Below are 13,774 nucleotides of genomic sequence, written 5' to 3'. Positions count from 1 at the left end.
AGATGGCACTGGTGGTACCATAATAGTATGCTGGTGGAGAAGGTAATGTTCCACCAGAGTCAGGAGCATTGTGAGACTATTGCATGTAAAATAATAAATGTAATGTAAGGCATTATGGTGTGGTGATAGGGAGGAGTGGGTGGAGTGGGTGGAAATTAAGAAGGTGCTTCAGGAAAAATATAGGAATGCTGAGGGGTTTGATTGTCATGAAAAGTAGCTGTGGCAAGAGGTGAGAGTGGGAGAGCTTCTTGAATAATGGGATTATTATTACAGATGCTGGTTGTGAGGTAGTTATAGCACAGGGAGTGGATATGTGTGATGATATCAGGGAAGATGTAGAGAGGTTCAAAGTTGACTGAAGGAGTGTCTAGTTTCAATCGATATGCAATACATAGTGCATTTCTGTCATATTTGAGTAGTTTGGAGTAGTCCAAGGGATGGGTATTAATCCAAGTCAAGGAAGCATAAGTGATTACAGGACAGATAAAGGATTTGTAAATGTTTAGAATGTGTTGGGGTTTTAGTCCCCGTGTATGTCCAGTAAGGAAACGAAGGGCTCAGAATTATCTTATAGCTTTATGGTGAATTGAGGAAAGGTGAAGGTTCGATTTAAGGTTATATTGAAATTTGATTCCTAGGTATGTTAGTTGGTTAGTATCCATGAAGGGTGTATCATACATGAGCCGAAGTTCTAGGATATTTAGGTATTTTTGGAGTTTAGATTGAAGGGAAGCCTGGGTATGGCAAAGGGATAAAACCGCAAGGCTCGGCATACTGATATAAATGTAAGGGAGCACGTGGATATGGAATGTCATAGATAAACAAGGAGAATAGGAGGGGGAGAGAGATGAGTTGAGGTAGTTGTAAAGGAAATAGAGTATGGTACTGAGAAGTGGTGAATGACTAAGTTTGTAAAAAAGGCCTGGATGCCACACGCTATCAAAAGCTTTGTCAATATCCAGGCTTATCAGAGCTTTTTTTTTTTTTCCTTTTTTTTTTGCTAGTTGCTTTACGTCGCACCAACACAGATAGGCCTTATGGCAATGATGGGACAGGAAAGGCCTAGGAATGGGAAGGAAGTGGCCATGGCCTTAATTAAGGTACAGCCCCAGCATTTGCCTGGTGTGAAAATGGGAAACCACGGAAAACCACATTCAGGGCTGCCGACAGTGGTGTTTGAACCCACTATCTCCCGGATGTGAGCTCACAGCTGCGCACTCCTAACCACATGGCCAACTTGTCCGGTGCTTATCAGAGCAGCAGATCGATGGGATTTAAGGTAGGTGGTAAGAGAGGAGGTGATATGAAAGAGGTGGTCTTGTGTGGAGAAATAAGATCTAAATCCAGCTTGGGATGAGGGAATGAGGCTTAAGGAATGTAAATATTCGGACATCCTCTTAGTAAGAATACCTTCAAATATTTTGAACAAGACTACACGGAGGGATATGGGTCACCGATGTATGTTAACTGGCAAGTCTTTAAAGGAGTGATTGTGCTTGAGTCTTAAAATTTTATTGCTTCTATTTCCATTTTGTCTGTCCCAGTTTTGTGTTTTGTTGAATGAACTTCCATTCTTTACTGTCTTTGATTTATGTTAGCTTTTTATGTCGGAAGGAAGAGCAAGAAAGGGTGGAAAGATCAATGCTTTACAATGAAAATGATTCATATTATTTTATCTTTGTTACCATGTTACATATTAATTCTCAGTATCTGATCCCAATCACTTTCAGAGTCTCAAATAGCTTTGATACAATCAACATTATTGAATGCCTTTTCTAGATCTATGAACACCATGTACATTAGCTTGTCCTTCTTAATTCGGTCCTCTAAGATCAGACATAAAGTCAGGATTGCTCCACATATTCCCACATTTCTTCTGAAGCCAAATTGACCTTCTTCCAACTCAGTTTCAATTTGTTTCTCCATTTTTTTAGTAAATAATACATATTAAAATTTTGCAAGTATGAGATACCAAACTAATGGTGCGGTAGTTTTCACACTTGTCAGCACTGGCTTTCTTGGGAATAAGTATAACAACATTCTTCTGAAAATTGGATAGGACTTCTTCTGTATCATACATCTTACACAATAAATGGAATAACCTTGCCATGCTGGTTTCTCGTAAATCATTCAGCAATTCAGAGGGAATGTCATCAATTCCAGGTGCCTTGTTCCTATTATATCTCACAAAGCTCTGTCGAAATCTGACCTCAAAATTGAGTCTCCCATTTCATCAGCATCAACAGCCTCTTTCTGTTCCAGAACCAAAGCATCTACGTCTTTTCCTTGATACAACTGTTGGATATATTCCTGCCATCTTTCTGCCTTGTCTTCTTTCCCTAGAAGTGGTTTTCTATCTGAGCTCTTAATATTCATACACCTAGCATTCCTTTCTCCAAAAGTTGCCTTATTTCCCTGCATGCAGCATCTACCTTTCCTAGGACCATACAACCTTCAGCATCCTTGCACTTCTCTTTTAGCCGTTCTTCCTTAGCTGTCCTGCACTTTCTATCCACTTCATTCTTTAATCACCTCTATTCTTTTCTGTCCTCCTCATTGTTTGTATTCTTATACTTTCATTGTTCATCAATCAGATATCTCCTGAATTATCCATTGATTCTTAGTTGATCTTTCCTCTCTTCCTAACCTTTCTCCAGTAGCCCTAGTCACCTCATTCTTCATGACTGTCCATTCTTCTTCTATTGTGTTTCCTTCAGCCTTTTCATTTAGCTCTTGTGTAACATGTTCCTTGAAACAATCTCTCACAATTTTTTGTTTCAACTTTTCTAGGTCCTATCTCCTTGCATTCCTTCCTTTCTACAGTTTTTTCAATGTCAGATGGCATTTCATGACCATCAAGTTGTGGTCACAGTCCAGATCTGCTCCTGGGAACATCTTACCTGTTTCTGAATCTCTGCCTAATCATAATGAAGTCTATTTGATACCTTCCAGTGTCTTCAGATCTCGTCCACATATATAGCCATTGTTTGTGGTGTTTGAGTCAAGGGGTAGCAAGGACTAAAGTTTGATCGTTGCTGAATTCAACCAGCCGATTTCCTCTTTCATTCCTTTGTACAGTCTGAATTCTACTTCTGTATTACCTTCTCTTCCTTGGCCTTCCATTGAATTCCAGTCCTCCCATCACAAATAGATTCTCGTCACCTCTCACATATTGTATTAAATCTATCTCTCCATATATTCTTTTGATTTTTTCATCATCATCTGACCTAGTAGGCATATAGACCTGCACTCTTGTGGTGGGCATTGGTTTGGTGTCTATCTTAACAACAATAATCCTTTCACTATGCTGGCCATAGTAGCTTACCTGCTGCCCTATTTTCTTACCCATTATTAAACCAACTCCTGCATTTCCCCTGTTTGATTTCATGTTGCATACAGCATTACAGCAGCTGCAAAACTTAATACCTTACACATAGTGCCCTGGAACCATTATTGTTCTAAGCTGAAAGTTTCGTATTTACAAGTCGACAACTGTCCTTTGTGAGTTGACATGGACAATTCTTGCTAGGTACATCCATGTTGCAAAGGTGGAGAATGTTACTGTATGGACATTAGCAGGTAAGTTCTGATGTATACTCATTTCTGTGAGGTATAACATGGATCCTAAGCTTAGGGCTATGTGTGAAGACTTCAACAAGAGCAAAGAAGGAGAAAGAAAAAGTACAGCAGAGCTGGGGTTAGTTAAAATGAAACCCAGAAGAAGAGATATCCTTTAAGACTATGGGACTATCCCTGAATGAAAGGAAAACTATCCAAAGGCTGTCTCGAGCAGTAGCAGTGATGATTGAGAATTAGAAGTGTGGGGGGGATATGTAACAAACAAACAAACAATCAAACAAAAAAGTACCTGCATTTTTTTAATATGGCAGGCAGGGGGAGGGGATATATACATCAAAACTGAATTTAAAAAAGAAAAAAAGGCTACAAAGTGGTAATTTTTGTGTGTGCTCTTTTAGCAAATTTTGACAGAGAGGTAAGTGCGGTAATAATAGTTTTTTTAAAAAAGATTTTTATCCAATAAACTACAATAAAACGTTCACCAAAGAAACAATAATTACAGATGTATTACAATTAAATATAAGTACAGTATGTTTATACAATTAAAAATAATTAGTATTTGACTACTCGCTAAGAAACTAACAGACATTAAAGAGACTGCCAGACTGACGAATGCGTGCAGCAGCGGTTGAATAGTACCTTAGTGTCCATGACCTTGGTAAAAAAAAAAAAACCTCTTGTTTCCCTTCCTCACAGCACATGCAAAGTTTCCACTACTTGCTGTGGTGTTATACAAATTGGTTAGCTGGGACAAACAACATTTTGTGCATATTTCTGCCAATATTTTTTTTTAAATAATTAAAGTGAATAAAAGAAAGAATTAGCTGATAAGATAAGAGAGCTTGTACAAATTGCTTTTTTTTAAAATAATAACTCCTATAATTCATAGTTTCAGCCAGTTAAAATGGAATAAAAATGTAATGTTTCCTCCACAAAGTTGCGGGGGATTTTTCCCTCCCTCACCCCCTCCACCCCCCCCCCCCCCACCCCCGCAATTGCCACTACTGGTCTTGATTAGTTCCTCTGTTTGGTTGGGTGTGAGGTAAATAACTCCACCACACAAAAATCAGCTGTAATGAGTACTGAAGCCAACAGACCAAACAGATTTAAAAATAACTACAGAACATAAAAGGAGAAATGATTTATGACCAGCCACTTACTTCCACAGTCAAGTCAGAAATCTTCTCCGGGACTGCAAATTACCACAGAAAGTGAAAACAATCATGTACCACACTTACTTCATACCAGTCCTCACGTACGGTTTAGAGACATGTACCCTACTAAACAAAGACTTCAGTAGAATCCAAGCAACTGAAATGAGATTCATTAGAACCATGAACCAAACAACCAGAAAGGACAAGATCAGAAATGAAGTGAATTGGAAAGTAGCTGGTATTGAGGTTCCTATTATCAGTGTCATAAAGAAATGCAGATATCAGTGGTATGGGCACATAATGAGAATGAACAGTGAAAGACTGCCAGAAAATATTTCGACCTTAATCTCATAGGAAGAAGACCACAGGGAAGACCAAGAAAACGTTGGTTAGAGACTGTAAGATCAGATGTGGAGGAGAGAGGATACAAATGGGAGGATGTACTGGATCAGAAGATGTATGAAGACAGAAGGAGATAGCGAACGTTCGTACACCACACCCGGTAAACTGGAGTTGGGAAATGATGATGATGATGATGATGATGATGATGATGACTTGACAATTTCTTTTAGTGTAAGGCAATCTGTATATTTTTGTTTTCCAAACTACTGTGCTGTAATGTGTAAAATAAGTACATTTCTCCTGTAGTTTCATAAGTAGAGTTTTTCTCTAGTTTAAGGTAGTTCCAGTCTCATCTACCCCATATTACCGAGACTCTACTGTACTCATTACATACCTGAGGTGAGTTGGGAACACATCAATAACAACACTATTGACAACGCTAACACACATCCCTGACAGAACAAGGAAGCAGCCAGATAGGAGTAGAATCTGCAAGTATGTTTGAGCAAAGTACATGCCCATTCCAGAAGATCCTGAAGCTACTAGAAGCAACACTGAAACAAAGAAGTACAGGGTGGCCATAAGTCAGTTTTCAAAAATGTGTTTGGTGCAATAATACTAAACAAATGAAAATACGACTTTATTATCAGCACAGAAATAAATGTAGAGTTCAATGAAGCTACAAAAGATTCTAAAGTGGTTTCCATGTTCTACGCAAACATTGCATCTTTTCAAGACTGATTCACAAATTTTGTTACATATCTTCTAGGACTATAGGTTTTCAAATTCTGATTGGATTCATTATTTCAAATGCTCAATATCATCATTTTTTAGTATACTCCAGACAAAAAAATCCATGGATGCAATATCTGGAGATCATGAAGGCCATTAAATAGTATCCTGTCTGCCAATCCATTCATCAAAGTTTTCATTTAGAAAGTCTTTCACAACAACTCCATAATGCGGAGGTGCTCCATCTTGTTGCTATATCAACTTTTCGTTAACCGGCTGCAGATGTTCATAAAGTGGACTATTTTCCAGTTTTAACAATACTTCTTGAAGCATAGCTAGGTAATTTACAGAATTGACATTGCTGTTCAATAAAAAAAAGGCCCGATTAGCTCACTGCTGAATATCCTTGCCCATTCATACACACCACGAGAGTTTAATTCTATCTCCATTGCCATGGGGATTCATAGAATCCCAGTAGACACAGTTGTGTCTGTTCACTCAGCCATTCATCTTAAAAGTTGTTTCATCGCTCCAAAGAAAGCTATTGTAAAACTTGGGATCAGCTTCTTGTCAGATTGTGTACAACTCTCAGAATTGCACACGCCTGTCTGGTTCATCTTCATTTAGGCCTTGAAGTAAAGTAGGCCTATATGATCTCAATTTCAGCTTTTTCTGCATCCTTCGTAGGATTGTCCTTGCTATTCCATACTGCTTGGACGCTTTTCTTTCAGATTTAGTTGGTGATTGCACACAACATCGCATGACAACATTAAGATTCTCTTCTGTAGTATCAGACTTTGGCCTACCTGAATGAGAAAGCTCCGCTACTGACCCAGTCTCCTCACATCTTAAATTTAATTTGGGAATATCTTGTAGAGATGGAGGTTGGGTGTTTGGAAAACATTCCACAAACAAATCACAAACATCACTGCAATTATGATCATGTTTCCATCATTTTTGCAAAACAAATACATGCTGTTCTGTAGTTAACTTTCTATTCATTGTTTCTCAGATGACAATAAACAAGATAACCTCAAACTGTTAGTGTCAATTGACTTACAGTTACTACGAACTAGTCAAGTTCACAATTGACTATCACTATGCTAAGCAAAACAAAGTCTAAGGATTGATAATGACAACTGACTTATGACAACTGACTACCACTACACTGGGCAAAACTGTCCAAGGATTGCTAGTGACAAGTGATTTGTGGCCCATCCAGTATATGGCTCTTTTGATTGGGGTATATGGAAAAAAGATTTTGATCATCTGCTGCAGCAAAATGCTGCTTGTGCTTGTGATGCATTAATAATTGCCATATTTTAACATGGTCCAGTGTGACATTAGTGTAGCATTGAAAATAGAGTTGAAACTTTTAACATATTAAGAAGTGTTATATAATGGGCTCTGAACATTTTGCTATGAAAGAAGTGTAAAGCAGTACCAGAACATTGGATTTACTCTCAGAAAGATACGTGATTGTTCATTCATAATACAGAACACATATAAAGGCCACTATTTAAATACTCACCAACAAATGTAGGTACTCAGAATAGATTCCCATTGGGAGTAATGTTCTCTACTGCTTGACATTCAGTTTGTCAGATGACTGTCCAAGAAAACCCATCAACACGAGAGATGATCAAGTCTACCACTTATCAATGATTGCAGATGAAATATACTGTATTTACGCTAATAATCCCCGCATATTAAAAAAAAAAAATTGAGGCATGAAATTGGGGTGCAGGTTTTATTTGCATTAAGGTTGGCAACAAACTCCAGGCTCACCTAGTTTCCTTAATTACAAGTTGGCGGTTAATTCAAAATCACATAATTCGAAATTCAATTTCTGCATTCCTAAGACTTTGAATTAATGAGTTTTTACTGTATCGCAAAACTAACATCCGAATTCTCCGGTGTGTCTTTTTCAAGCGTTTACATTGCACGAAAAGAATTATCCACCATCAGTCGTTTTACTATACGAGTAAAAAGAGACCGCGTGTGAGAAGTGTTTTTGACGTCCAGTGTGACAAATTTGTAAGTCATTTAGGACAGGATTCTAGTGATGCAAGAGACAACGAATCTTCCGATCTACAGGGAATCGAGCCTATCGCAAGTTCAGATTAATTAAATATCTGTCACATAAGGAAACCTGCTATCTAATTTTCATGGCAAATATATTTCATAGCAGTGATAATGTATTTTTATCATCTCAACCAAAGCAGCTATATCTGTAAATTTACATGTTCATTTGTGTAAAGACCACGTGGACCTCGCGGAGTGATATGAAATATTTGTTTATGCCAATGTTACTCTTTCGATGGAAGGAATTTTAGTTCATTTAATTTTTTTTTTTTTTTTTTTTTTTTTTTTTTTTTCAAAATGAGCCTTCCTAAAATTAGGGTGTGGGGATTATTCGGCGGCGGAGATTATTTGCGTAAATACGGTATTCTTAAGGCACATATACATGACCTCTAATCATGGTACATTGGGGAATGAAAGATCAACTGTTGTAAGTTGTATGAGCCGGCGACAATGTGGAAATTTGTGGTGATGTTATTGGGTCGATACATAAGTTTGTGTGGTTCTTATATTTTGTATTTTATTTTATTGTCACTGTCATGCACTGTAACTCACAATCACTCAGTAATGTATCCATCTCCACTCTCTATGACCTTCTGCCAACATTCAGGTAACAGTTGAATGCCTCCCCTGTAGAACTGTTTTGGTTTTGACTGGAAGAAATCTGTTAGCCATTGGTCAAGAGAAGCTTCATCAGTAAACACTTGCCCCTGAATGTGGTTAGAAAGAGAGCAGAAAAGATGGAAATCTGAGGAGGCAAGGTCAGGAATATACGGAAGGTGAGGAAGAGGTTCTTAGCCAAGTTCAGCAATCACACCTTTGGTCAATTGCGCTGTATACAAAGGAGCATTGTCACGGAGCAATATGACTGGTTGTTGTTTTTGTATTTTGTTGTCAATAGCAACGGCAAGCTGTCTTAGCTGGTCAGTATACACAGCAGAGGTAATTGTTACATTCATCCGAAGAAGTTTGTGGTAAGGAATACCTCTTTGTTCCTCCAAACACACAACATGATTTTCTGTGGATGGGCACTATCCTTGGCACGGGGAGTTGCTTTTTTTGATGGGCTGAGCCACTCTTTCCTCTTCTTCATGTTGACATACAGGCACCATTTCTCATCACCAGTGACAATGTTGGAAAGGAGTGCTTTGTGCCTATCACAAGCCAACCGGTGCCGGGCAAGCAATGACGAACAGATGTTTACCTGCTGATTTTTCTTACTGTCACTTAGCACATGTGGTACCCATATACCCAATTTCCGTACCTTACCCATCGAATGCAAATGGCATACAATAGTTGACTGATCACATTCAAAAACTTGTGCCATTTCCCGCGTTGTTTGACGAGGATTCTCATGAAGCAACTCATTCAAGCAATTTTCATCAAAATCTGAAGGTCTTCCAGAACGTGGATCATCAGACAAGTCAAACTGTCCTGCTCGAAAGCAGGGAAACCATTTTTGTGCTGTTCTTTCAGCAATTGCTTCATTCCCTTACACTTCACAAATTGTTCTCGCAGCTCCTGCTGCACTGGATCCTCGGTTAAACTCAAAGAGTGAAATGTCAGAAATGCTCCCTTTTCTCAACTTGACATTCCATATCCGTTTGTCTCAAATATACACCAATAATACGTTCACAATCAAGAAAACATGTGTTTCACAACACACAAACTCCATACTCAGTTAAAACAATGGAATAATAATTAAGCAATCCCTTCATGCCGCATTGTTGCCAACCCAAAAGAATACCGCACGAACGTATGCATTGACCCAATAGATGAGACAACTCTGCAATTGAATATCCTACAGTGCTTATTGAAAGTGGCCCACTTGGCACTCCTATCCATGAAATGAGATGGTGAGATGCAAAACTTGCCTCAACCATCAGAATGAGTTTTGAGATACTGTATTTACAAAAAACCTCTCACTTAGTATTCTTTACAGTTTTCTCTCATATTTAAGTTTTATACTGTTTTCTAATGCTTATATCCCTTTGAAAAATGATTGGGAACAACATATTTAAATTTATAAATGAGAAAATGAACATAATAAATTGGATAAGGCAATTTTTGCAATTCAACGATGAATAAGATAAGTTTTTTTAGACATGCTAAATCAAGAAAATGGAGAAAAGTATTTCAATTTCTATTGACAGCAGTGCAAGTTGTTACAAATATTAAAAATAAGAAAATGATTGTACCTTTTGGTTAAATGATGAAATCTGTTGGATCATCATGTAATAGTTCATGTTCTTCACAGGTTTGGCCAAGTTCAACCACAAACAGCATGTTAGCTTGGATTTCCAAGACATTTTTGTAGCAGGCTTCTTGTTCCAAACATTCCAGCTTTCTCCAAAATGTTTCTTAAAAAATTTGTCCACATTATTCAGCTTTAATTTTTTAACCAGAACTGACATTTCTTCAGTGGTGAGTTTACTGATTCCCCTTTCCGTAGAATGGACTTTGAACTGCCAGTGGCGGAGTAGTAGTGAACTTCCCCTCATACTGATACATTACTTCCTTGTTTATTCTACAACAATAACATTCATTTTTCAAGACAAATTAGAAATGCCACTTTCTAGGAGGCTTCAAAAAACTTGCCATATTTGACTTCCAGTCAAACACAGGGAAGTTATATCCTAGATATCTAACTTTAACAAACTATTTGAAAATATCATACTCTTCAGGTTGGATAACTGTGTCTTGTCTTCTTATGATATTTTAATTCCTCTCGAAGACTCTATCAGTAGGAATAAAGGAATGGCCAACAACAGAATAGACAAGTTGAACTTGTGGAGGCACCTGAGAGTGAAGCACTCAGTCAAAATGCCAAACATGAATGAATTTTTACTTTGTCCTGGTCATCCAACAGCAAACATTTGTACACGTTTATTCTCATTTAATTTGTAAGAGGTATTTTAGAGCTACACTTTTCCTACAACTGTTTTGAACTTCTGTAATTTGTCATAAATGGCAGATGAAATTTCATTTGATGATTTTAAATGTTCATTCTCACACCATGTGTAAACTGTCTCATCATCTTGATTTTTTCACCTTGGAATGGCCTTCACACATGGTGAAATTATATTTGTATAACTGACAGCTGTAGTATGCAGGCTGGTCTGGTACTTTAAGCAGAATAAATTTTTTCTGACAGTCAAAGCTTAATATTAATGTAGAAAGGTTATCAAGTTTCATAAGGTGATAGGAAGATTTTTCCTATACTTATGAACTCTGTAAGTTGTCATCAAGTTTACTTTTGTTGTTCCAGTAGTTCTATTGATACATCTTTCCATCAAATACACTCCAAACAAGCATATGTTGAACTGGTGGATAAAAATGTCTCTAAAGGAATGATACTTTACTTTGAGTGTAGTGTCAGACTGGTCATTATTATATGCCCTCCAGAGTTCTTTTATGTTTAAGAAGCTTGGTAAACACTGATGGGTGCTTTTTTCTCATGTACAGTATATTTTCATTCAACTGGTTTGAGACTCACTATGAAGTTAAGTACAGTTTTTCCTCTTTTAGAATTCTCCTTTCCATTGCAACCTGCCCAGTTTGCAGGTGATTCCTACAAATCCATTGCACATGATCTTTCACACCACTAATATGTCTGGAAATGTTTTGGAACATCCTGAACATCTCCAGTTTTAATTTGTAAGAGGTATTTTACAGCTACACTTTTCCTACAACTGTTTTGAAGTTTAGCTCTTGGTTGTTTAGGGAAACTCAGATGTGAGTACTTGCAAATGAAAATATCTTGGACTATTTTCCTATCAAACTTATAGAATGCTGCATTGAAATCCTTGCACATTTAAAAGTTTTTTATATTGTGTCATATTTAGGCATTTTGGTTGGAAAAGACAAGTTTTGGTGTACACGAATTTCCGGTGGATTAGACGAGTTCTGTAGCTAATCTATGACTGGATGAGATAAGTTTTTCAACTAACCATGATTTTTAAAGCTGATATGAGCAGGTTTATAGCAAATTTTGAAAATACAACTTCTTGAAATTGTATAAAGGAGTATAGATACAATTTGAAACCAGTATCATCTCAGTTTTTGTTGTTTTTTATGGTTAAGATGAGTTTTGTATCTCACCACATCAAATAAATCTCATGGCTTCAAAACATTTTTAAGCAAGCTGGAGATCTGGCCCACTTAAAGTTTGAGAATAAGTTGTGATTGTTTCAGCCCCGAGGCTTGACTGGATGTAAGAACCAGCTGTCCTGAGGTATACTTCAGAGGAAACCAGCTACTAGATGGTTCAATTAATCTTTTACCCCTATATCCCACTCCAATGATGAATTTGCAAGTCAGAATCACTACAGACCTCCATCAGCATTTCTTTCAACTTTGTCCTGGTCAGGCATAGTTCACCATCTTCCGGGTCCCAACACGTACGCACTGGGTGCGCCTCAACTCATGAGAATGAGATGTCTAGGGAATGCAAAGCCACACAGCAGTGCTGCCCATCTTCCTTTGGTTCACACAGTGTGAGACCTTCATTGTCAGGTTTAGTATTAACACAATGTCTCGTTACATGTTAGACTCCTTCATTACAGGTTATGAACTTCATTCTGTATTGACAGTTGTAAGAGTGTTAGACTCCTTGGCCCATGTCTCAAGACAGGTTGTGAAATTCCCCGAAGCTTTTGTGCCATTTTCAGGAATCTACAAGATTCTTCTGTCTGAATAATCCCCAGACCAACAGCTGAGAAGGCCTGAAGATCTATCATCAATGCCACACACCTTGAAATAATGCTCAATGACTCAATGACTTGTATAATATGTACAAGGATGAGATTTCAGATCCTGTATCGAAAGCAAGCTATAAGAAGATATTCTCTTGAAGTTCAGAATAAGAAAGAAACCACTAAGAAAGGACACATAATGTTTGTGATAACATACCTTAGAAGGTCAGTCCAAAACACAACTGAATGTAAAGCAGAGATTTTGAAAGAAAGAAAAAAAAAAAAAAGGAAAAAACTAGCTTGAACAAGCCATGTTTGAGCAGGATATGAAATCATTGGACATGTTGAAGGCAAAAGAAGATGACACCCTGAAAGTTATTTGCCCAGAAAAAATGTTGCCATTGTCCATAATTCCTACAAATATAGTCATTTATAAAGGGAATACTCAGCGATGAGGATGAACGAGGGCACTACTAAATCTGATTATAGAGTAATGCAGGCTGAGGGTCTTGGGTATCCTCAAGCCTGATGAAGCATTTGATGGAACAGCTACCAGCTGTTGAAAAAATCTTGTGGTCATATTCCTGTGATGGATAGAATCAAAATACAAAAATAATTTTGACTTTGACTCAGCATTTCCCTTTTCCAGGACACAGCTTTCTGCCCAATAACAGTGATTTTGGAGGCATAGGGAAAGGTTGTATACAGCAGAAGACTAAATCAATGTGATGAAATTCTGTACAAAGAGAAATCCCCTAGCTGTTCACAGAATAAAATCTGAGGATTTTAAAAGCAGAGATCCACTTGAGAAACAAATTGTGAATCAAAAGACAAATTTGCAGAAAGAAAATAATAATTTTCTGAAAGTAAAAGAGATACAGCTACATAAAGACAAATTATTTAACATCTTCTTCAAAAGGGAATATAAATAAACATACAGAAGAAGATAGCTGTTGGTCATCCTTTACAAAAAGACAAGTCCCACTATTTTAGCTGAATGGAGAACCCATTTAGAAGTGCAGCTTAGTGACGTACGCTCTTTGATGTCACTTATTCCAGAATGTGCCAGGGTTTTTTAATCATAAACTCTGCAGGGATCCGTGTCAAAGATGTTATTGATGGATTCAGCTACCAGCAACTTGATTTCATTGTTGAAGAGGAAACTTAAATGCAGCAGATGATACTTCCCAT

At 37.5% G+C, this 13,774-nt stretch overlaps 1 protein-coding gene across 2 annotated transcripts in view; it reads right to left on the bottom strand.

Moving 5' to 3' along the window:
• Nucleotides 1–13,774, bottom strand: part of LOC136862903 (synaptic vesicle glycoprotein 2B) — a 143,051-nt gene that overhangs the window by 43,547 nt on the left and 85,730 nt on the right. For both annotated transcript variants that reach the window (XM_068225736.1, XM_067139186.2), the window contains exon 10: nt 5,470–5,629. In XM_068225736.1, coding sequence (XP_068081837.1) covers nt 5,470–5,629 — 160 coding nt within the window. The remainder of the gene's footprint in view (nt 1–5,469; nt 5,630–13,774) is intronic.

The sequence above is a fragment of the Anabrus simplex genome, chromosome 1 (assembly GCF_040414725.1).
Source record: "Anabrus simplex isolate iqAnaSimp1 chromosome 1, ASM4041472v1, whole genome shotgun sequence".
Classification (NCBI taxonomy): domain Eukaryota; kingdom Metazoa; phylum Arthropoda; class Insecta; order Orthoptera; family Tettigoniidae; genus Anabrus; species Anabrus simplex.
Note: the sequence above shows the minus strand (reverse complement) of the source record. Positions and strands in the feature narration are given on the sequence as shown.